Below are 26,611 nucleotides of genomic sequence, written 5' to 3'. Positions count from 1 at the left end.
GAAGATCCAAGTAGTATAGGACTCAACACCACAAGACTCCACATACTCCCGCTGATTTCCCAGGGTTCTCGTGCCTATAATACCACTCGACCTCAAAGCATTCTGTCCATGATGGAAATGAGTGGCGCACTGCACGATCAATCTTGCAATATTTGCAATAGATCTTTTGTGAGCCTGCATTGAAATGTCATAATGTTCCCCCTGATTGGATTAATAAAATATGAAATAGGATTGTATTCCATCGTTGTGATGTGGTATCGGAAACTACATTCCCCTATGGAAGCTTGAAGCAAGGGGAGGGGGGGGCACTACCGCTCATCCTGTGAGTGGTAGTTATTGTGCACCCCATACTCATCCTGTGAGTGGTAGTTATTGTGCACCCCATACTCATCCTGTGAGTGGTGGAGCAAGAAGTATTATAGAGGCCATAAAAGATATTTATCAGACGTCAGCGGACATTATAGCAGTCACAGCTACATCAATCCATCACACCATATAACTATAATGTCAGCTAGTTACAGAGATTGATCCACTTCAATAGCTCTGTATTTACAGCTAATTATACAATGATGCTGCTATTAGTCTTGACAAGTGTTGCTTCAACTTGGAAGACTTACAGAAACACTTATATATAAATATCTGAGACCCAAGTTCTAGAAAGTCCAAAGCCTGCGTCTTTAAAACCCCAATACAGAAAGTCCAATTTGCCAAATGACTTCTTTACCTTAGGCTTCCACACTCATGCCAGTAATAAAAATAGTTAAAACAAATGTTAATGATAATATAAAAATGTTACAATGACAACAGTCCGGCCTACAGATCTAACAGTGAAAACATTAAAAGATAAAATTCTTCAGAGACGAGGAACAGAGAAGCATTCAAGATATTACCTGGACGACTTTATGGTGTATTGTCTAGTTGGGTTGTTCCTACCTTCCCTCCTCTCCCTTCACCTGGTGTCTCTCTCCACCCCCATGCTGTCTCTCTCCTCCCCCGTGCTGTCTCTCTCCACCCCCATGCTGTCTCTCTCCTCCGTGCCTCTGCTATGGGAGGGGAAGATATAGAAGATATAGCCTCTGCTATATCTGAGGAAGATATAGGGACATGGGAGGTGGGTGGTAACTAGTGTGCACGGAGGAGGGAAGGGACAGCTTGGTGTACAGATAAGTGTTTAAGTACCATACACTGTGCCCTGTGTACCATACACTGTGCCCTGTGTACCATACAGTGTGCCCTGTGTACCATACAGTGTGCCCTGTGTACCATACAGTGTGCCCTGTGTACCATACAGTTCTCTGTGCTACATGCAGTTCAATATCTGACCAATATATGCCCGAGTTGGTTAAATATCTGAACAAATAATGCACTGGAATTTTTTTTCATGTAAACCAACTCCATTATAAATGTACAAATATCTATGAATCAAAAGTTTTTGAATATAAACAATATTCAGATACATTTTTGTTTGTGTGATTTCTCCCGCCTGATGACGACAGGTTAGGCTACGCGGTACAAACACATATTTCATTAAAAAATTAAATACAAATATTTCGACATTTTTATTTCGCGAAACAATAATATAATTTTTTGCTTAAATGTATCCACTACTGTCATGCGGTATTGCCAGTGCGGTCAAACTTCCTGTCATTACCAGAATGGTAATATTTAGTGACGGAAAGACGGGGAAGAGGGAGAGACGGAGAGACGGAGAGAGGGGAAGGGAGAGACAGGAAGAGGGGGAGGGAGAAATGGGGGATTAGAAGGGAGGGAGAGAGAATTGAGAGGAGGAGAGAGAACAAGTCACCAGGAGATACAAGGTAATTGGGGCCTAACCGCAGAGGAGCAGAATATGTAAAGATCCTTAACCTGGCAAGTGACCGCTGTTGCCAAATCCCGGTCATGAGAAGTTTGGCACACGGACGCTCACAGCCGTTCGATTTGTGCTTAAAGGAGAAACAGCGAGGCGCTACACTGGCCACTCGCTGATGGCAACACTGGCCACTCGCTGATGGCAACACTGGCCACTCGCTGATGGCAACACTGGCCACTCGCTGATGGCAACACTGGCCACTCGCTGATGGCAACACTGGCCACTCGCTGATGGCAACACTGGCCACTCGCTGATGGCAACACTGGCCACTCGCTGATGGCAACACTGGCCACTCGCTGATGGCAACACTGGCCACTCGCTGATGGCAACACTGGCCACTCGCTGATGGCAACACTGGCCACTCGCTGATGGCAACACTGGCCACTCGCTGATGGCAACACTGGCCACTCGCTGATGGCAACACTGGCCACTCGCTGATGGCAACACTGGCCACTCGCTGATGGCAACACTGGCTACTCGCTGATGGCAACACTGGCCACTCGCTGATGGCAACACTGGCCACTCGCTGATGGCAACACTGGCTACTCGCTGATGGCAACACTGGCCACTCGCTGATGGCAACACTGGCTACTCGCTGATGGCAACACTGGCCACTCGCTGATGGCAACACTGGCTACTCGCTGATGGCAACACTGGCCACTCGCTGATGGCAACACTGGCTACTCGCTGATGGCAACACTGGCTACTCGCTGATGGCAACACTGGCCACTCGCTGATGGCAACACTGGCTACTCGCTGATGGCAACACTGGCCACTCGCTGATGGCAACACTGGCCACTCGCTGATGGCAACACTGGCTACTCGCTGATGGCAACACTGGGTACTCGCTGATGGCAACACTGGCCACTCGCTGATGGCAACACTGGCTACTCGCTGATGGCAATATTGGCCACTCGCTGATGGCAACACTGGCTACTCGCTGATGGCAATATTGGCCACTCGCTGATGGCAACAATGGCCGCTACACTGGGACTCTGTTTTTTTTTTTTGAGATATATACAAGAGTTGTTACATTCTTGTACACACGGGAGACATCTCCCGTCACGCAGGGTGCAGTCGCACCTCCACAGATCTCCAGTATCAGCTCTTGATACTGGTAATGGCTCAAAAGGGCCACCACTTACGGGCTATTCATGCCCGTGCCACCTTTTGGGTGGTTTAATCTTCATCAATCGATCAATCATCTTCTTGTACAGCCATTAGTACGCGTAGGGTTTCGGGCAGGTCCCTGGAATACGATCCCCGCCGCGAAGAATCGTTGTTACAACCAAGTACTCATTTTACTGTTGAGTTAAACAGAGGCTACAGTTAAGGATTTGCGCCCAGTTAATCCTCCCCGAACCCACGAACCCATGACAAAGCGCTCGCGGAACGCCAGGCGAGTGTCTTACCACTACACCACGGAGACTGCTGTCCATATGTTGGCAACCTGAGCCTACTGGGCTCTATCATATCTATATTTGAAACTGTGTATGGAGTCTGCCTCCAATACATCACTTCCTAGTGTATTCTATTTGTTAACTAGCCATTACTATACAGTAATGTGTCTGTATAAGACGTGTCATCTCCCACACACGTGTATACATGTCTAAGACGTGTCATCTCCCACACACCTGTATACATGTCTAAGACGTGTCATCTCCAACACACGTGTATACATGTCTAAGACGTGTCATCTCCCACACACGTGTATACATGTCTAAGACGTGTCATCTCCCACACACGTGTATACATGTCTAAGACGTGTCATCTCCCACACACGTGTATACATGTCTAAGACGTGTAATCTCCCACATACCTGTATACATGTCTAAGACGTGTCATCTCCCACACACGTGTATACATGTCTAAGACGTGTCATCTCCCACACACGTGTATACATGTCTAAGACGTGTCGCCTCTCCCCTACAGCCGTGTACCTGTGTAAGAGAACGATGCAGAATAAGGCGAGGCTGGAGCTGGCGGACTATGAGGCCGAGAACCTGGCCAGGCTACAGAAAATGTTCTCCAGAAAATGGGAGTTTATTTTCATGCAGGTGAGTGTAGGTGGTTAAGGTGTAGTTGGTTAAGGTGTAGTTGGTGATGGTGTAGGTGGTTAAGTGTAGTTGGTGATGGTGTAGGTGGTTAATGTGTAGTTGGTGATGGTGTAAGTGGTAATGGTATAGATGGTTAAGGTGTAGGGATGATGGAGAGACTATGGTGTTAAGGTGTAGGTGGTGATGGTGTAGGCAATAGTTCAGGTAGGGTCACCATAGTTAGTAGTATAAGACTGTGCACACTTGAGCACCACTGGATTACTGCTGTGGCAGTGATAAAGTCTTCACTTCATCCAGCTGTCACCCATCTACCCAATTACCCAGTAGTCATCCACCCTATTGGATTCAGCCTAGAGACATGAACTGCATTACAAAAATCAATACAATAATGTTATTAAGGAAGGCAATACAGTGGTACCATGTTGATAGGTTATATAATGGTCTCTTATTACTTTTGAAGCCTGAATTTGCATCTCTGATCAAATTAAATGTTAAGAACATACTTGGCTTCCTAAAGTATGTGTTAGTAATGTTATATATGTTAGTAGTGTATTATGAACACTTTACACTTTCCTCAGGCAGAGGCCCAAAGCAAGGTGGACAAGAAGCGCGATAAACTTGAACGGAAGGTCCTCGACTCGCAGGAACGGGCGTTTTGGGATGTGCATAGACCCATGGTGAGTCTTTCCCAGGTGTTCCTCAAAGAATTGGCATGTGATTTGATTTTTAAATGTGATTTGATTTAAATTCAGATTTAACTTTAAATAATTGTGATATTGTGTTTGTGTAATAATAATAATAATAATAATAAATGATGATAATATTTATATAAACAAGGATATTACACTAGAGTGATATATCAATGAGAAAATCAGTCGGAGCAATGCGGGAGATTTGAATCCTCGACCAGAGTACAGTACTCACAAACCAAACACCTTACCTCTGGACCATGGCATGATATAAGTTATGCAACAAGTCCACTGAATCCACACGACATCAGGAAGCCACTATATACTGAATCCATTGCAGGTTTTACATGTAACCTGGTTAGCCTTCAAGGGGGGGTCTCCAGATGTCCTTTTGGATTCAGTGAAATCCCAGGCTGCATAACTTATTCTATGTTATGGTCCAAAGGTAAGATGTGCAGCTTGGGAGTACCCAGGTCAAGGGCTCTAATCCCCCACATTGCTCCAATTTATTTTCTCAATAATATTTATAAAAAATTACGTACATTTGATACATGATAGAGGGAAATTCATAGGCAAGAAATGCTTGTATTTGTGTGTTTGTTTGTGCCCAGTATTCACCCAGTAGTGTCTACAGGGAACAAATTCAAGCTCCTGGGCCTGCCATGTTACCCTCAACCCTTTCACAAATTTACCATACAGTACACAGTTGTGTATGGAAAATTTAGCTGCAAGGCATTTACCATAGCGAACCTATGGTTTTCTTTAGATATCTTCCATATTTGCACATGTAAAACTTGTACAGTATAATGATTAGTGTCAGAAATTGTGTTTATAATTTTAGGCCATTTTTTAATCGATAGTTTGATAGTTTAATTTTACCTGGAGTGGCCAATGACTGCATTTTATACACTAAGTTTCTAAACTTAGTGACTGAAATGCAGATACTCAATTTAACATAATATTACATTAAAACAATGTAAGTACCTAGTATACCACATGCACATTCATAATTTAACATAATACATTGTACTTAGTGTATAAACATGCAGATTCATCATGGTTTCAGCTTCCTAATATAATATTACTTTTTTAGCCTGGCTGTGTCAACACCACAGAGATTGATATCAAGAAAGCGTGTCGAATGAACAAACCAATCAAGTCAATCAAACATCTTGCGCTTGGTGTGGCTGGAGGTCGAATATCTCCGTCTGTTTCTGAGGCTGACCTGACCAGTCCAGTGGAATCTCTGAAGCATGACATCGACCTACTCAAGACCAGAGTCGACCGATGCAACTTTAAAGTGTCCAAAGTTGCAGAGTCGTAAGCTCAATATGCATTTACAGTATTTAAACAAATTTTTTTATTACAAAAAAATGCAGGCTGCAGTGATGGTTTTTTTTAAAGACAAAGAACCTCCTGGCCTTGGCCCCCCAAAGTGGGTCTATGCTGAGCCAGTGCAGATTGACAGTTCACTGGTACTGCATAGAAGGGATCAGGGATTTTGAACTGTTTCTGCATGGGTGTTTGACTGATTTTAGGGAAACACTGAAGAATACTTAATCCAGCTCAAAATAGGTGTTAGACAGCACATTGCAAAACACTCAAAAGCCTTTCCAAACATTAATTGGCAACCCATTGACTGTGGACCATTAATTAACATTGTTGAAAGTTTCCAGCTGTCCCACCAAGCCACTTAACCTGACCACCACCACCATCACTACAGAAATACAGGTCCAAGGGACTAGCCATCTCGCACTGTAAATGAATTTCTGCTATGTTGGGCTTGGGGGCTTGGCCTACTGAGACACCTCAACCTTTTCTTCCCTTCCAAAGCCTCATTTAATTTTATTTGCTATCCTGTCATTAGTGTGTATTTGGATAGTGAGTCATGTTACATTGAGAACTTACATTGAGAACTCAATGTGAAGGCCTCTTAAGTTGGCCTACATGGTGTTTTCCACTAGGTAAGATTTGGCTTGAGGTATAGTTTTCATTTCTAAATTTATATTAGGTAACAGGTCTACTACTCATTCAATCATCCTTATGATTGGGTCTGTTTCCTTCTAGGTCTGATTCTTCAACTTTCATTCTAGTCATAGTATGTAACCTTCTGGAGCAAACTCATATTGATGAGGACTATGTTTGTTTACTTTCTTATTGTCTCTCAGCTTCTTCAATATTGGGTTTTCATTTTTCAGTTTGTAGATTATGATACCATGTTCTACAATATGTGTCATGGGTAATTTACATTAATGTGATTCTTCAGCATAATGAAGGCTTTTTCTTGGTGTCTGTTATGCCGGATTTCGTTATCAGGTCAATTCTGGGAACTAATCTGTTCTTTGTGTCCTGGTGGCTGCCAATGTTCCTCATCATTCTCCGGTGCATCACTTGGGGTAGGTCCGTCTTTCTGATGACCTGTGCTACTGTGGGGTTGGTGCTGTCACACATTATTCATCCTGGTCTGGTCTCCTATCACTCAGCACCATATTTAAGGAATATCCTGCAATTTTATATATATTTTTTATCTTGCCTTCCTACATAATCTTACTGCTTGGCAAGAATTATCTTTTCATAATTACTTTTATCTTGCCTTCCTCCAATGACGGCACTTAATGGAGTAATCAGAGTAAAATTAATATCACTTTTCTAATGATTAACTATTGGTAAGTGATGAGGTTGTTCCAAAGTCCTTCCTTCTGTCCCTTCTTGATGCAACTGATCCTTATGTGCCCTTCTTACATGGGCCTGGGTAGTTGCTTGGGGGGTTCAGCTAAGAGCTTGAGGCGGCTCGAGTCAGTGTTGCTGTCTGGTGGTTGGTAGGCATATCAGCCAGGCAAGGTAACAGTAGGTTTAGAAGACTGTTAATCATTGGTCCTTTGGCTGAAAAGCATTAGTGTTTGAAAGGGCTGTAAGTATTTTGGAATGTGCTCTTTGGAAGCCTTTCCATACTGAATTGATAGCTTTAAAAGATGCAGATATTTGACTTGCCATGACTAAGCATATCCCTGTCCTGAACCCAAAAGGATTTTATCTTAACGAGAAACTAAGAGACTTGCTCAGAAAAGTGTTATTATTTTACTCAATGCCTGATATTTACTGCATGATTTGCGAACTCTTCAGTGACATTTGCCGTTTATAATATAGATAGCTCTTTTTGCAGGTTTATCAGCTACTGGGAACAATATCAAGAATATGATCCTTTCATCACTGCAACTGACCCGCCTAATCCCTGGGTTTCAGACTGTCCTGATTTCTGGGAAGCTGAGAAAATTGCGTAAGTTCTTTGCATTTTTGTAGATGCTGCGAAGATTTAAATGAGAAACTAAACATTTGCAACACAGTGCAGGAAAAATATTCTTGAGTAACATTAAATTGGCAGAATATTAACATTATCAACATCGATTCAATGTTTATCAATATTGTTTGCCCACAAGGCTATAATGTACTTTGTCTCTGTGGTGCAGTGATCAGCGCATAGTCATATCACAGCTGAAAGAGCTTTGATTTTTTTATATATCTATTTACTGGTATTTATGTACAAGAAAGTACATTGGGTTGAGAAAGTACACACACTGGGATTTGAGTGTTACATTTTTGCAAAGCTACTAACACACACATTATGGAGTTCAAATTCTGAGGCGGGACAGAAGCATTTGGGCAACACTTCCTTTCACCTGATATCTCTGTTCACCTAGCAGTAAATAAGTACCCAGAAGTTAGACAACTGTTGTAGGTTGCATCCTGGGAAAGATCATAAGTAGCTGGCCTAGAACAGTGGGTGACAAACCTTTTTGAAGGCATGTGTTCAACTGGCAGTGATCTAAAAAGTTCCAGTATCTCGTTTGCCCATGGGACCCATATTTATTATAATTTATTATTATTATTATTATTTTATTTGTATTTTGCCATTTTTTATGGAGAAAGAAGAAAATGGTAGGATATGCAGAAAGTGATATGCAGCTTCAGCAGCATATCACTTTTGGGTTCCAGCGGAGCATAAACATAAAGCCTCCTCATGTACAATACAAAGAAAGCCTACCAGCAGATATTCAATAAATTTTGCAAACATATTAAGAAAACAGGTTTTTTTACCAATCATGCTTTACCATCAGTTATCACAGCAATTATTTGTGAAAGGTCAACCTGTCTATTAGACCGTTTGTTTATTGTTGCCTTGCACAGCTCCACCCCGTGGTATGTTGAGGAAACATTACAAATTAACCAACTGTGAGCACTTCTTATCGCTCCCGGGTTGTTAAAAATAACCTGTTGCTTTAATTGGCAGTACTGTAATGATGTCTTATGTATGAGTTTGTTTATTATGAGTGGGGTTTAAAGAGTATTGTAGTGCTGCTGCATGCTGGCAAAATTTGCTTGCATGTGTGCCGTAGGTGTGCCACATCTGGCCGATGGGAATCTTTATAAGCATTGCAGGCTTTGTACTCTCGACTACAGAAAACCATCTGTACAAGAAGATTTTTATCTTTTCTTGATACTTAATAAGTTTTAAATATACTGTACTAGAGCTAATTGTTTTCTTGTTCACTTAGGAAGGAAATCCCATCTAAACGAGTAAGAAGATGGGGCTTCAGTGTACAAGAACTGCTCAAAGACCCACTTGGACGTGAGCAGTTTGTCAGATTCCTTGAGAAGGAGTTCAGTGGAGAAAACCTAATGTAAGTATATTTTGGCTTCATAAAACATGTTAATTATAACTATATATATTACTGTACAGTACAACCAAGGCACTTGGATTTTGAGGCTTCACAATCATAATATAGAAAGTATCATGCCAAGTTGAGTTACTTGGTGCTTCAAAGTTAGTTCTCTAAAAGAATTGTCAGTCAAGTGCTGGTTAAAAAAGGTACAGTAATCATGAGCATGTAGGTATAAATAGTGCTTAATTTATATCATTGCTCAGGTGTGTGTGTGTGTGTGTGTACAATGGTGCTTGCAACAAGGATAGCACCCTTGAGCGTCAACATTTCATTTTGTCTCCATTTGCACAAAACTCGATCCAAAAGGAGTAGGGAACCATAGTTAACAGGTACAAATACTAGCATAGACAGGAATACCAGGTTGCACCTCAATTAGTGTTGCAACCTGACTTAGCTCATGCACTTGCATGAGTACTAGAAAAGTAGAAATACTAACTTTCTGGTAGTATACTCTCAGATGAAAGGTAAATTATAACACTGTACTACTCTCAGTTCACACCCAGTGGAGCCCGGAGGCACATACCCAGCGCAGAGGCACACACACTCGGTGCTTGTCTGCTTACAACCAAACAATCACTCCAGTGCTGCAGGAGAAATCTTGCATAACTCTTCTGTCCCACTTTGTAACAATTTTGCCAGTCATATTAGTCTTTGAATAAAAGACTGGAATCAAACCCATGTCCCAGAACTCCTTAAGGTCACACACTACTGACTGGACTATGATGGGCTTAACAGCATCTCCAGTCAGTAGTGTAATTACCTAAGTGTACTTATAGGAAAGGATGAGAGTTACGCACGTTGTGGAAGGGCATGAGCTTGTTTCTACTCATCCTTACTAAAGAATCCTCTTTGTTACTACTAAATTACTAATTACTAAAGTCCTCTTTGGAGAACTACAATAATCAGTATTATACCAGGTCCTCGGGACATACCTTGTACAGAACTCATACTTTGTACTGCAAGATAGACTTTTATATAGGGTAAAAGGGCTTTTGAAAATACAGTAATCGCTTCTGAACTCACACAGGAGTTTATTTCTATAGACTTGAGCTTAGAGGCACAAAATATATCTGGAGTGTGGTTTTCAATACTATTGAACAAAAGGTTACTGGTCCCACAAAACTTGGACTTAATCAAATTACTGTACAGTACTGTACTGTACTCTAAAGCTCCATTTATTGAGTCAGTACACTTGAAGGGTGTACACTGACTTGGCTGTAGTCCACAGTTATCTCTACTTTACACTGGAAATTTACCTGAATTTACCTGAGGGTCACTAACACTCTAGTGACCTCAACAAGGACAGGAAGTCAGCAGCTTGTCACAAGTCCCCCATTTGCCCTGATGTTTTCCGGTTGGATTTTAACATTTAGGTTTTAGTATTTACGGCTTCAACAGGTAGGCAGTCCTGTAGGTTTATAACCCTGCTAGTGAATAAGGATTAAAGGGCATTTTTCCAAAGTGAAAAAGCAAATTATGCAATGTGGATGAACAACATTTAACAACCAAGTGATAATGATACGAAACATAAAATTAAAACATTCCACACATGGCGGGAAGTTACATACAATTGCCAGCCACCAATGGGACATGTAAATAATCAATCCTATTCCAAACTAGTTTATATGATAGTACCACAAATACAATAAGTTTGTCACTGCACTAGTTACCACATGAGATGGATGACCATACAACTTGAGCTGACATGTGGGATGAACATCCAAACTGTTCTATGGCCTTGAGAGAAGTGGTCAAGCATCAGTCCATGTTCATACTCCTTCCCTCCAGGTTCCAATATTGTCTGGCTCCACATCTCATTTCTTTTCATTTTTAATTTTGTTTAAACTGATTTTCCACATGTAACACTTAGATTTTCAACATGCTTTCCAGTCACAGAATGTACTTAGAATAGTCTCTTTTATCAGTTTTAAGCAAGTGTTTTTATATCTGTTTAGAGAGGATCATTCTCTCACTATAGTTACGCCACTGCACATGTGCAGAGGAGCTGCTGATCTGGCGGGAGTTTTGAAAAGTGACTTTCTCTAACCCCGACCATTATTTCATATATTCCTCGCAAAGGTTCCTTACACACTCCGTCATTTAAAACTCCACACTTTGAAACTACTGATGGTTTTGGCTTCCACTACCTTCTCATCTAACTTGTTCCAACCATATACCACTCTATTCACAAAAGTAAATGCGCTAATGTTTTTCTGACAGCTATGTTTCCTTAGATTGAACCCATGTCCTCTTGTTCTTGAAGTCGCCATTTTTAAGTTCTTGTCAGTTTTGTCAATTCCTGTTACTATTTTGTATGTAGTGATCATATCATCTCTTTTTTGTTTTTTCTTCTATCTTCTAGCTTGAGTCCATTTAACTCCTCTAACCTTTCCCTTGTAGCTCTTGTTTTTCAGTTCTAGAAGTCATGAGCTGGATGTGTTAGCACCTTTTCCAGTTTATTTATGTGCTTCTTGAGATATGGGCATCATACAACCTCTGCATATTCTGATTTTGGTCTCACAATTGTCATGAACATTTTCTTTAATATTTTGCCATCCATGCATTTAAAAGTGATTCTAAAGTTGGAAAGCATAGCATATGCTCCTTGCTCAATGTTCTCTATGTGATCCTCAGGTGACAGTTTTCTATCCAGAACCATCCCAAATCTCTATCAGAATTTAATAAAACTTTCTTTTTCACATAATTTGTAGATTGTGTGTGTGGCCTGTTTTCTCCTATTCACACTACATAACAGCATTTATTCACATTAATTTCATTTTGCCAAGTGTTGCTTACTTGGCAAAATGCTAGTTTTCTGTGTAACTTAGTTTGTTACACTTATTTTTTCCAGGTCTTCCTGAAGGGCATAACACTTGAGTTCAGGGACATAGGTTTGATATTATGATATGGCCTCTATATTTACTGCAGTCTTAGATTCATCTTGTCCTTGTGATTTCATTGTGCATATCAATTTTGTATCTAATTTGAAAGTTTTGTATACTATATAATTGATCAATGTCATTAGCTATCAGTTAGTTTACCTGCATTTAATAACAAAGTACAGTACATGTATGTTAAATTTTGATGGAAGCATATTGGTAAGTCAGTATCTATTAACAATTCTTAATTACTGATATTTTGTATCAGGTTCCTTACTGCCGTTCAGGAACTGAAGTGCCTCCCACAAAAGGACGTCCATGATAAGGTCCAAGCTATCTGGGATGAATACCTCGCCCCTAGTGCCCCTGTGCCCGTAAACATCGACTCTAAGTCCATGAACATTACAAAGAAAAACATGCAAAACAGAGATCGCTGGACCTTTGATGCAGCAGCTGTAAGTTACCATAATGGGTTATGATGGCTTGATTCTGGGAAATGTGTGAATGTTGTATGTAGAATCTGGAATTTAAGAGTAGAATGGAATTTTATAGCAGGCATTTAAGTAGATGCTATAAAATTTCTGAGAACATGGAAGTAGCTGCTACATAATATCTAATGTACTGTAGTTGCTACAATTGTATTGAAAGAAACAGATTATATTTGTTACCCTCAATTTTAAGTTTGCCATGCAGTGGGGAGGTCAACGAAGTGTGGTGTGATAGCGGCAGCTTCCCCAGGTGTGTTTCTGGGCAAGGCTGAGAATGCAGACATGAGTGGGTTGACTGGTCGAGGTGTGGCAGTGGCAGAGTTTTTCATCATCTTCTTGATCTCCTTCCTGCAAGGCCAAGCAGGGGGAGACAGCTGTATGTTGATCGTTGCAGAGGAGGGATTTCTGGTGGGTGGCTGTGCAGGCAGTGTAGTGGTGGTGAGATTACCAGTAATCTCACTACACTTGCCGGTGTAGTGAGATTACTGGTAACACCTGAGGCATTGCTTCACCTCCAAGTATCATTCCTTCTTCACTAGGTCGGGTGGTGTGTGGTGATTCCGAAGCACTGGAATCTGCTGGTTGTGGCAAGGTTGGCAGTTGTCGCGAAGGACATTTTTAAGGTCGGTCACTGGGTCTCGTAGTTAGTGATGAGTTTTGCCATGGTAACCGTCATGGCAGGGTTTTTTGAGTTGATGCTGGTGATGATATCGATGATGTCGCAGTCCGTGATCCATGAGCTGGCAAAAATGGCAAAAATTGTTTGAGCAGCTATGTAGCGTCGTGGTTGAGTGAGAGTATGGTTGGTGGCCTGCAGAGCTGCCAGTGTAGGGGTCGAGAAGTTCCTTCAGCTCACCTTCACTGGAGAAAAGTTGTGTTGCTCCATCGCAGGCATCAGTTATGTCGACAGGAATAACTTGGGCAGTGGTGTTGATTGCCTGGAGTATTTCAGCTTTGGTCAGAACCTGGTTCTCCTGAAAGTGCACTTTAACCTTATGCATCATGGTGCAGGTGGCCCTAAACCATAGATGCTCAGACTGGCAACTTGTCCCAGATGCTACCCATCTACAGGTCGTAATAGTGTTGGATGTCTTGTGGAGTGGCATAGTGGACACATCCACTGCTGTTGGCAGCTGAGGTGAGATTGGTCACGTATACAGGTACTGTACAGTATAAGGAAGAACATTATAATACTAAACTGAACACAAGATATCAATGGAATCAAAATGCTTTATAACACTCATGAATGATTCTTTCTGAAAGTGGCTGGCTCTTTCAAGTGTCCAAATTATCACTTGTGAACTTGAACCTTGAGAGGTCTATGGAGACACTTTCCTATGGTAAAAGGATTTTCCTTAACCTTCGTAACAGTACATCTTAGGCTTGATTCTGGATGGCATCTGAGAATTTTCCTATTGATACACACAATGTATAAAACTTCATGGAAAATTCCTCAACAGCTCAAAAATTCTGGGGCAGATGTGTAGAATGAACAAGTGAACAAATGGACAGTTGCAATACAATATAAACCCGCTGTTTGTCTCGGTAAATGCATATGCAATTCAAGTAATACAGTAGAGCCATCAATTGATTATCAATTTAGTCATTGATGAAATGTACAGTATTAATTTTATTTCTGGTAAGAGCACTTCAAAGATGAGTACTGATTCTTGACAGTATTTGTCATGAATGGAAACTTTGTACGTTATACATTTTGTATTAGTTATTGCTTAAACTTTCATTATACAAAGTTCAATTCAATCAGCATTTCTCATTCCTTATACCATTTGAATAAAATATTATTATTATTATTATTATTATTATTATTATACTATGTACAGTAATGTGTATTGTACATGTTACTGTGGTTACATAGTGGATAAAATAATTGTTTATTATATACAGCGACTAGTTATACAAAGCTTTTATATTTATAGGCTTAACTTAAAAATATTTATTTTAATTATAGATTAATTGGGTAATACTTAATACTATAGAGATAATATATAAGAATTGAATAAATTGAGCTGATTAAAATTGTTTAAAGTGATACAATATATCACTTTAAATGTGATGATAATCTGTAAAGTTTGAATTTCAAAGAGGCAATAACTGCTGAACTTTATTATCACTGATACTCTCTTTACCAGTGTCTTAAATGACTCCTTTTGCAGGCACATTTGTATCACCTAATGAAGTCTGACAGTTACTCGCGGTATCTGCGCTCAGAAATGTACAAAGAATTCCTCAGTGGTAGCAGAAAGAAGGTAAAGTTGTAGCTATACCTCAGCATTTCTGTGTCTCAGACATTTTAAAACATGGCATTTCTATACCTTAGTTTTTCTATAACTCGACGATTCTGTACCTTAGAACTTAAGTCTTAGTTTATAAAAGAAGAAAGGCAGTAAAATATAGCCATCTAAACTGTACTTCTTGCCAGGTGTTTTGAGATTACAATATTTTCAATAGTTATGTGAATTTTGTAATCATGTTTATGGTAATTTTAAGGCAGGCAAACTGGTCTTGTTTCTGCATTAATTTTAGCAGTCATGCAATAGCAATTTTCATGTAACTCTGTTTTTTATCTAAAATATTAAATACAAAACCAGCATTGAATGTAATGAAACGTCATTTTCTGGATGAGCCTCTATGGTTCCCTGGAGCTATCGGGCTAAATATGCGAATCATTATACGGTACCGGGGCACTAGTCTATGGAGTTCAACGTACCAGGGACCACGAGCCAGAACCTGGCCCCCCTCAGAGAGGCGCAAGGAGCAATGGCCCTGAAAAAACCCCTTGTGGTTGGGAATTTTCCTTATCTGCCATTGACTGGGCTTAGGCACCCAGAAAGGTAGGCATCACAAAACAGACCCCACATAGCAAGAAAATTGCAACTGAAAACCAAAGAGAGAGGCAGAACTTCTGTCTCTCGAGATGTCCCCGAGAGAAACACTGCGCGAACCACCATCCGTCGCCATGGTCGGCCGGCAAGTCCGTGTGACATTTGCTTGTTTGCTTGATATTGGAGGGGGTTCTGCCTGTCTGTTTGGTTTTCAGTTGCAATTTTCTTACCATGTGGGGTCTGTTTTGTTATGCCTACCTTTCTGGGTGCCTAACCGCAGTCGATGGCAGATGAGGAAAACCTCCAACCACAGAGGGGAGGGGGATGGGGGGGTGTACCAGGGCCATTGCTCCCTGCGCCTCTTTGAGGGGGGCCAGGTTCTGGCTCGTGATCCCCGGTAGGCTGAACTCCATAGACTAATGCCCTGATCTAATGATTCGGGGAGCCAAAGGGGCTCCCCCACAGAAAATAAACAAAAGCCCACAAATTAGATCAGTATCAAGTTTTACTCTATTGTTTTCAATCTCCAAATTTTTATTGCAGTCAAATGACCAATGCAGTATACATTTATGCATTGTAAGATATTGTTACTTGGCTTTCAGCAAAAGTTCTTTGGATATTATATAACATCAGTCAAAATATGTCTGAACCAAAATTATATAGTCCTGCCCTACTCTGAAATTACATTTTTTAACTCTTTTGGATAGGATTTTCTTTAGTTGCTTTTTCAGAATCACAGTAAAAATTCACATACATATATCTGGTATATCTTGTGGACATGGAATATTTTCACATTTTTCAGTGACTTGAATTTTAACATTAAATACTTTTATTTAGTTGTGCTTTTTTAATTAGGCAATTACTTTGTCAAAGATGTAAGTTTAATATTCATCAGATTTTATTTTTTGTAGTCTAATTGCAATACTGGTTTAATTAAAGTATAGTTTGGATGGCTATTTTGTTAGGAGGATACCAGTATAGCGTGTTGGAAGACACTGATATAGTGTGTTAGGGGGACACTGATATAGCGTGTTATAGGGAGAGGAAGGACACTGACACTCAACTCACTCATCTGAAAATGAAGAACTGATGATGTTTTGCTTCATCCTGGATCATTATCAAGTTCTAAAATCACAGAACTTGATAATGATCCAAGACAGACTGAAACGTCATCGAATTTTCATTTTCAGAGATGCGGGTTGGGTGTCAAGTCTTCAGCCACATTATTGTGATTCTTCGTCTGCAAAGTGGACGCTGATTTAGCATATTAGGGGTATGCTGATATAGTATGTTAGGGGGATGTTGATATAGCATGTTAGGGGAACACTGATATAGCATGTTAGTGGGGGGACACTGATATTTAGTGTTAGGGGGGGCACTGATATTTATTGTTAGGAGGGGACACTGATATTTAGGGTTAGGGGAGGGGGACACTGATATTTAGGGTTAGGGGAGGGGGACACTGATATTTACTGTTAGGAGGGACACTGATATTTAGGGTTATGGGAGGACACTGATATTTAGTGTTAGGAGGGGGACGCTGATATTTAGTGTTAGGAGGGGAACGCTGATATTTAGTGTTAGGAGGGGACACTGATATTTAGTGTTAGGAGGGGACACTGATATTTAGTGTTAGGAGGGGACACTGATATTTAGGGTTAGGAGGGGAACACTGATATTTAGTGTTAGGAGGGGACACTGATATTTAGTGTTAGGAGGGGACACTGATATTTAGGGTTAGGAGGGGAACACTGATATTTAGTGTTAGGAAGGGAACACTGATATTTAGTGTTAGGAGGGGAACACTGATATTTAGTGTTAGGAGGGGACACTGATATTTAGTGTTAGGAGGGGACACTGATATTTAGTGTTAGGATTGGACACTGATATTTAGTGTTAGGAGGGGAACACTGATATTTAGTGTTAGGAGGGGAATACTGATATTTAGTGTTAGGAGGGGACACTGATATTTAGGGTTAGGAGGAGACACTGATATTTAGGGTTATGGGAGGACACTGATATTTAGTGTTAGGAGGGACACTGATATTTAGGGTTAGGAGGGGACACTGATATAGTGTTTTTGTGGGAACACATACAAATTACATTAATGAAAAGGTAATTTACTCTGGCTTAATCTGCAGTTTAATAGAAATCTTAACAAGTAAATACCCTGTACTATAATAAGTTTAAACAGGTAATAGTTTAGTAAATCTTGAACCAAAAGTGTTATATTTGATATATATATATGCTGCTGGATTATTTCATAGCTTCATGCATGTAAGCACATGAAATACATAAATTTGATACTTATATATCAAAATTGCTTGTACTTTGCAGTACTTTGCACTCATGTATTTAGTTTCATGGGATGGCAGTGTATTGGAGCAAATAGCTCGCTTGTAGTGCGTTGCCTAATTTTATTATTGGTTATTACGTTTTACATGCACAGGAAGTTAAAGCAAGAAATAATAAACAGTTAATGTATTTAGATCATGAATTTTAAAGAATTTGCAGCATAATTATCAACTAATTTGCATTTTTCGTGCACAGTTTAGCAGTGCTTAAAGTTTTCCAATAACGTGTAGGGCTGCTTCACATTGAACACTACTGTATACAGTGAATCATTTTCAGTGTGGAAACATTATATTATGTATCTCATCTAATAAATTTTTTCTTTTTAATTTTGAGATCCAATTTTTGGTGTCAAAATATGGTGACAGGTTTTTGCACTGGGATAATATTTGTATTCCATACAAGATATTTCTTTCTTTATATCCCATAATATACTTTTATTATTATGCCACACAACTAATTTTGCAATTGAGGATTTTGGCCTTTATGCACCTTTTGAAGCTTTTTATTAACTTGTATAAAGTATTTGACATTGTTGGTGTCTAGTTGTACAGTAGTAGCAGTAATGAGTAGTACAGTACACTTGTTATTGTGTGCAGTTTCCCCTGGGCAAAGCTGGGCAAGGAACATTATATAATGTTGTACCAATGTTGACCCAACATTGGTACCAATGTTGACCCAATATTGGTACCAATGTTGACCCAATATTGGTACAACATCGCTTAAATGTTTCTTGAGCATATTTTGCCTGCTGGGTTGCATTGCTTGAGAAAACCATTTCTGTAGATTCATGCTTAAGCATCCAGATGTAACTTTGAGAATACTACACTAAGAGCTTTAACACAGGTGTTTGTACCTTTCTTTTGATAGGAACAAACATTGTCATTCACCAAAGACATCATGAACAATCAATTGAATGCATTAAAAAGAATTCAGATTTATTTCAATTTAATTAACACATTATGGGATTACAGTATTTATATTGTTCTATTAATCAAGACAGATATTCCCTTACAGCATAATTAACTATTTTAAGTAATAGTTCCCTATTAAACAAAAATCTATTTTACATTAGACAAATTATTTGTATAACATATTAAATTAGGAATAAACCGTTAATATACTGTACTGTATTTTTTTAATTTACAATGAAAAATGTAAAAATCAGAACTTTGATTTAGAAATAACACACTGAAACTGAATGTCATAATCTATTCCTACTGGTAAACTTGCTTATTATTAGAAAATAATAATCCAATAGAAGCCAATATTCTTATGTCTTTCAAAGTAGCATAACATTTTATCATGATTAGAGCAAAGAATTGTAAATGTAAAATAGCTAAAATAATTAATGAAAATATAAATAAATGCCTTTTATTTATGCCAGACGCACGCCGGACAACCACGTGATGGATGAGGTCAAAGTGAAAATAAACAATTGCTAATTAACTGTCGTAAGAGCTGAATGCACTAAAAATAGACAAACAGTAACAAACTAGACAAAGTAATGTGGCAAAGTAAACAACCTTAAATAAAACATAACTAATGGCTGACTCAGTTTCTATGATCGAGCAACAGAGATTTTAAAGGAATGAGATGGTTGGATTGACTGCATCTATCTGGACATAAAAGAGGCTTTCGACAGAGTTCCACATAAGAGGTTGTTCTGGAAATTGGACCTTATTGGAGGAGTGACTGGTAGGTAGGTTTCTAACATGGATGAAAAATTATCTGACAGAAAAATGAGGGCAGTAATCAGAGGCAATGTATTGGATTGGAGAAATGTCACAAGTAGAGTACCACAGGGTTCAGTTCTTGCACCGGTAATGTTCATTGTCTACATAAACGATCTACCAGATAGAATACAGAATTATATGAACGTGTTAGCATCATCAGCAAAGATAATAGAAAGGATAAAAAACTTAGATGATTGTCATGCCCTTCAAGAAGATCTGGACAAAATAAGTGTATGGAGCACCATTTGGCAAATGGAATTTAATGTTAATGAATGCCATGTTATGAATGTGGAATAGGAGAACATACACCCCACACAACCTATAAATTATGTGAGAAATCTTTAAAGAATTCTGATAAAGAAAGAGATCTAGGGGTGGTTCTAGACAGAAAACTAGCACCTGAGGACCATATTAAAAACATGTGTGAGGAGCCTACGCCACACTCTCAAACTTCAGAATTGCTTTTAAATACATGGATGGCAAAATACTTAAGAAATTGTTCAGGACTTTTGTTAGACCAAAGTTGGAATATGTAGTGGATGTATGGTGCCCATATTTTAAGAAACACATCAATAAACTGGAAATAGGTGAAAAGACATGCAACTAAATGGCTCCCAGAACTGAAGGACAAGAACTACGAGGAGAAGTTAGAGGCATTAAATATGCCAAAACTAGAAGATAGAAGAAAAAGAGGCGATATGATCACTACGTACAAAATAGTAACAGGAATCGATAAAATTGATGAGGAAGAAATCCTGAGACCTGGAACTTCAAGAACAAGTCATAGATTTAACCCCTAAGCTGCGCAAAACATATGAAGTTGGACATAGAACTCAGATTTTAAAATTTTCTGAAACACTTTCAAATGTTTTGTGCATAATCTACTAGGCAAATGCTCAAACTTTGTGTAAATGATCACCAACGTAACTTGAAAAACAAGAAAATAAAAAAAAAAATTTTAAATTGAATATTGAAAACTTCAGATTTTGAATCGGTTTCAAAAATATAAAATATCACAAATTATTCAATTTGTGTTAATATGCTCTCAAAAGTAGCATATGATCTTCATTTTCATATATTTAGAATATAGTTTTTCAATATAGTTTACTGTAAAAAAAATCGTTAATATGGCATTTGAAATAAGCGCCAAATTTAGAGAAAAATAATTATAACTCCAAACATTTAGGGTTTATGAAAAATCCATTCTGTAGTGATTGTAGAACAGACAGCTGAGCACACTATATGTAAAAATGGTGAGAATCGGTCAGAAACTGGATTTTTGAAGCTGACTCAAAGTTGAAACTCTAGTTTTAGAGATTGTTGAAGTTATCGACAATGAATAAGGTAGTTCTAATTCAGTAATTTACTTGTATGTGATAATAAACATTGTTTGGCATTTGTACTCGAACATGTGAAAGTTGTAGGTCAATATGTGTTGAAAAAATAACCCCCCAAAAAAGCAAAATATAAGGATAATTATAATGATTTAGGGGATATATTTAGGGTATACTCTATATACATGAAAAAGCCCAAATCAGGTCCCTAATTATCAAAACAACCTAAAGAAACGAAGAAAGTAGAGTTTGAAATCTGTGAAAAAATCAGCCAAAAAAAATTTGAAGTCACAAGTTCTTTCAGTTGTGACTAATTTATTTGTTGACCAATTTCATGCTATCTTCACATATTTAGGGAATAATATGCATTTTCTGCAATTTAGAGGTTACAACAAAGTCAAATAATAAACAAAGGAGAAAAACAAATAAAAGTTTCCCTTAAATATTTGTTTGGCAACATTGGTGAAAGTAACAGATAATAACATTGGGCAATGTACTTATATGATATATAACAAAATAGAGCATAATAACATACTCATTATTGTATGTGTTATGTTTTACTCAGCAATGCTATAAAGGCACCAGCTGCATAACCCCTTTGTGGACACTTCTAACTACCATTCTTTTTTGTGCGTCAGTTAGGTGCTTGCATCTCTTTATTACTGAATTCTCCCTCAGTTCCAGTTAATAGGAGCTGTTTTCTTTATCAACAAAATGTTCTTCTTTTTGCACTGTATTATTTGCATAGAACAATAAAACATTCTGATTTTGCTGTTATTACACTAATGTACATTCACATGTTATATATAATTATCTACATTTCATGCACAATTATGAAGAATTAAGCAGTTTAGGTGGGTGTGGTAATGCTGTAACATGTGGTCAGATTTCAGCCTAGCTCTGCACGTTTTGTGCAAAGTTCTAACTGCACGCACTGAATATACAGTATAATATTTTCTTTGTATTTCTAATGTTTTACTATGGCTTTTCAAGTGCAACTGGCTGTCAATATTATTATTTATCACAGAACATGTCGATCATAGGTACACACAAATATGTTCATGTTATTAAGATGTACACTATTTTATTTGCTTAGAACAATAAAACATTCAATTTTTGCTGTTATACCATATACATTCTTATGTATAACTATTTACAGTTTTATGCACTTTAATTAATGAACCAATAATCAGTTCTAGTGGGAGTGATAATGAAATTCAAGCACATCATAACGCCACACACATTACCGTCAGATGATGCCGACAGACGACTCGACATGGTTCAGCAAAATGTGGCATGATATACTTCACATATCGCTAATTCCAGACACGCACACTTCTGTTATCATCAGATTCCTAGACATATTTATCATGATATGATACCTAGATCATGAATATGAATAAATTTCCACAAGTTTATTTCCTAAATGAACAGGTGGTCATGTTTCATGATGTGTAAATCCATTAGACCATGGCTATGTGCTGTGAATGTCTGCCTTGCACTGTGAACATCATAAATGACATTGTCTTTACTCATATTTGAACCTTATATATAGTCTTTATCATAGTCAGAATATTCTATGACACTATCATTGCAAAATAATCATCGCAGCTATTTATTTCTTCATAATTAAGTGATGGTGTGAGCATAGGCTGCATGGCAATGCTGTGAGCTAGTGAAGCATTTGTCACCTGCAGTCACCCTCTCAATACTGAGGCCCTCACTCCCAGGGGAGGTTCCCACAATATATTTCCAGGATAGCGTCTGTTTACTGGAGGCCTAACGAAGCAAATGTGAGCCCCGTGTATGCGTGGGGACTTTTAAATCTTATGTGGTACTTAAATCATACCTGTATGACTCACTCAGTGTGGTCTGATATGCCACAATCATCCCTGTATGGCTCACACAGTGGAAGGGTTAAAATGTCTGATGGATGAAGTTACATAAATTGCAAAGATTCTGTTCAAATATTATGAAGTACTGTACAGTATATTAATTGTTACTTTTCAAAATACAATATGAAATTTTAGCAAACACAATAAAAATAAAATCAAGAGTCTGTTAATGTGAGATGGCTATTTGTTTATTTTCTATGACTCAGAAATTTATTAATAATGATTTTAGCCACTTTTATGATTAACAGCATTAAGTCTACAATTTGTCTCAAAATTTAATGTTTGAAGAGTGTTCATATCATATTCCAAAGGTTTAGGCAAGTTTTAGATGCTTACCAAGGTCCTTATCGTCATCTGTCTTCCTAGACTTCAGTGAGGGGGATCAGATCAATAGTACACTTCAGCAAAGGGAAGGATGCTCCCCCACCCTCCTAGTAGTGACTGAAGAAGTAACCTGCATGCTTCCTAACAACCCCCCCCAGCTGGTGAGACCTTCATGTTGTGTGTCAGGCCATGGGGGTTGGCACCATGGGCTAGATTCACAAAGCACCTACGTTTCCATTTATGAGAGCTGTATCTCTTACCTCGATCACAGCGGCTTAGTCTGTATTTACTAGTTTATGTGTTCGGATTAAGCACTACGAGCTGGGTCATCCTCAACCCAAGGTTATTATGGACAGCCTCATAGCTATTCTGAGTTATGTTTAGTAAATAAAAATTAAACCGCCATGATCTAGGCAAGAGGTACAGATTTCTCAAGTAGCGATGTAAATGCTCTGCGAATCCAGACCAGAGCTATAGCTTGCATTTTTTTTCACAGTTTTTGCATTAATTAATTTATATTGTATTATGTAATATGTGCACCAACAGTATTCTCATTAGTAAATTTACAGGTATTATTATTGTATTGTGTCTAAATTTGTGTAAAAGTTATATTTTATTTGCACCCTGTTAGTACTGTATTGTTATTGACAAGTGACCACTGGCTGTCTACTGACAGTACTACAGTCACCAGTTTCACGCCAGGAAAGTATATTCCAACATCTCATTTTTATAACTAATTATTTTTGAGCCATTTCCATCCAAAATGAAATTACAGTACTAGTAATATGTCATGCACAACTTCTAATTGTCACCGTTTCAAAAGGCAGTTTTGTTTATGCAAATAGAGATACCTGTACATGCAGTGCCTTAATGTGTTATAAATTTTTGTTCTATAAGAAGCAAGTGAGGTGTAGAAATAATGGCTTTAACAAAAACTATGAATCAGGACAAATTTTCTAACAATAGCATGTGATTATAGCTTCTTCTATCCACTTAGAAGAAAGAGAAGACATAACATATAAAGACCTCAGTAAAACACTACCAGACACTAACAGACTGAAATGGTGGAGAAAAAACCAGACCTGTGCCAAAGCACCAAACATAAAAAGCAGTAAGGTAGAAGGCAGGTCCTCTCCAATCAGAGAGCCATGCCAAAGTCCCACTTGTCAAGTAAGAGGTAGCTGAAGCACTTCCACACTGAATTATGTCCCCCTCTTTGTGCCAGTGCAATAAATGTTGGAAGTTTGACCCATGAAGTTATAACTTTACAGCATTGGGTCCAGGTGCCCTCTTTGCCTCCTGCCCTAGTTACAGTACTGTATTCCTTAAGGACTATTCCCATTAGGCAGATATTCTTTATCATCCCTTCTAGGAACTTGACTCTGCTACGTCCCACATCTTTATGGTATGCAGACTATGTCTGTTTTATCTGCTTCAATGACTTTCAGTACTACAGTAGGGCTAAGTTGTTTATGCACATTCTTTGTGGCTCTTAGAGCCTGTAAGTGGACTGTGTTGGATTTATTCCAGGAGTCAGTCATGGCGCACTAATTTTGTTTGTCATCTCTGTATTCTGAGGCACCAATGTAGTTGATATTGGAATTGGCTAGTGATCTCTTTCATTCAGTGTAGAGAATTAGCTCAGTGAGCAATCAAGGGACCTTGACTTAGAAATGGTGTGCAGAGAATGAAGCATTACTTTCCAACCAGTTCCTTGAATACTCTCATTCCCATCTTTTTTGTATCTTCTACTCCAAACTTGCTTGGGTGAGTTGGACTTAGTGTGAAAGCAGCTCTGTTTGATCCTGATTATTAGTAGCTGTGGCAGTGGGTAACTTTGTCATTAATGATGGTTCCAACACAGTAGTCAATATTCCTTATTTTGCTAATTAAGTGTTGACTGCTGTGTCTCATAACAAGTGGTCCCTTTGTGATGGATTGAGTTAGACTTGCCATTGTCTTCCTCACCCACATTATATGTGTATCACATAGTAAAGTGGTCTACATCCTCAACTCACAAAGATTCTTATTAAAGATCCTCATCAGGCTTGAGAGGATGGTCACAAGATTCTAGCAAAGTGGCATTGTCTTGGAGGTCCAAATGTTTCCTGACCCTGGGAGTAATCCAGGGATTACATGGCAACTAGTATTTCACTACATTCAACACCCACTGTTTTCAGCACCAAGTTCCCATCTAGCAAATCCAGAGAGATGAGGGTTCAATTCCATCATAAGACTTCATTATTTACTCTTTAGATATACTGTATCATGTTCTTGTGAATTTATTCTGCAAAGACTGTTATTTTTTGTTGAAACTGATCATAACAATTATTACCAGAAGTGATTCTTTCTATTGCATCTGTCGGGTACAGTTTTACTCAAGCCAGCATTCTCTATGCCTGATCCTGGATTTTTTGTTTATGTACAGTATTATAAAGTGAACTTATTAAATGTAGATAATGTACCTTATATCCAGTGACTACAGAAATTCAGATGGAAAAAGCCTAATGCAGGCATAGTAAATGTAGAAATGTTGGGGGCCTGACGGCTGAGTGGACAGCGCTTGTGGTTCATAGTCCTAAGGGTCCAGGTTCGATCCCCGGCGGAAGTGGAAACAAATGGGGCAGAGTTTCTTTCACGCTGATGCCCTTGTTCACCTAGCAGTAAATAGGTACCTGGGAGTTAGACAACTATTACGGGCTGCTTCCTGGGGATATGTGAGTGTGAAAATTAGGATTCAGGACTTGTCCGAAACGCTATGCATGCTAGTGGCTGTACAAGAATGTAAGATATCTTGTACAGTGGAACCTTAACTTACGAATGCCCCTACTTACAAATGTTTCGGGTTACAACCCCAATTTTGTTGGAAAATTTGACTCGACTTACAACCTTGGCCTCGACTTGTGACTTTGTTGATACACGTATGGGTCAAGTGACGCGTGGTTCCTGGTGGCACTGGCGACCCCGCCTCAGTTTACTAGAGCCACCCGCTAAGTGACGATCGCGTTTGTAAAGAATTTCATTGTTTTTGTGCTTCTTTTGTTTTTTGAACATAAAGGTAATTATATATCACGCCATGGGTCCCAAGAAAGTCAGTGGTAAGGTTCTACCTAAGAAAACACGTGAGGATGATTATAGAGAAAAAACAAGAGATCGTTCATAGTGAATGAATGTGATGTCTCACTACAGACAAATGTTAAAATGTAGGGAAAACAGGCCTCTATGGAGAGGTTCTTAGTGAAACAAACAAGCAGTGAACCACAACCAGGTCCTAGTGGTATGCAGGCAAAATGTAGGAGAGAGAGAGAGAGAGAGAGTACCCCAGAGAAGTCATCACTGCTGATGTTATAATGGAAGTGGGACTCCCCCCTTCCAAACAGTAACACCTCTCCTTCTTTCCCCCCTCCTCACTGTCGTCCATAC

General features: G+C 38.9%; 1 protein-coding gene across 11 annotated transcripts in view; it reads left to right on the top strand.

Annotated features, from left to right (window-relative positions):
* Positions 1-26,611, top strand: part of RSG7 (Regulator of G-protein signaling 7) — a 69,137-nt gene that overhangs the window by 33,083 nt on the left and 9,443 nt on the right. For 4 of the 11 annotated variants that reach the window (XR_006774787.2, XR_006774788.2, XR_006774789.2 and 1 more), the window contains exons 6-13: positions 3,803-3,927; positions 4,506-4,604; positions 5,710-5,936; positions 7,780-7,893; positions 9,170-9,295; positions 12,485-12,671; positions 14,879-14,971; positions 23,231-23,349. Coding sequence is in view for 5 of the 11 variants with exons in the window: in XM_045767071.2 (XP_045623027.1) it covers positions 3,803-3,927; positions 4,506-4,604; positions 5,710-5,936; positions 7,780-7,893; positions 9,170-9,295; positions 12,485-12,671; positions 14,879-14,971; positions 19,287-19,316 (1,001 nt within the window). In the remaining 6 variants the exon portion in view is untranslated. Of the gene's footprint in view, positions 1-3,802; positions 3,928-4,505; positions 4,605-5,709; positions 5,937-7,779; positions 7,894-9,169; positions 9,296-12,484; positions 12,672-14,878; positions 15,133-19,286; positions 19,450-23,175; positions 23,350-26,611 lie in introns of those variants that run through there. The other 7 variants (XR_011225852.1, XR_011225853.1, XM_045767071.2 and 4 more) reach the window with 4 other exon arrangements.

This window comes from Procambarus clarkii, chromosome 89 (assembly GCF_040958095.1).
Source record: "Procambarus clarkii isolate CNS0578487 chromosome 89, FALCON_Pclarkii_2.0, whole genome shotgun sequence".
NCBI classification, from domain to species: domain Eukaryota; kingdom Metazoa; phylum Arthropoda; class Malacostraca; order Decapoda; family Cambaridae; genus Procambarus; species Procambarus clarkii.
The sequence above is the reverse complement of the archived record's forward strand: the minus strand, read 5'-3'. Positions and strand labels throughout refer to the sequence as shown.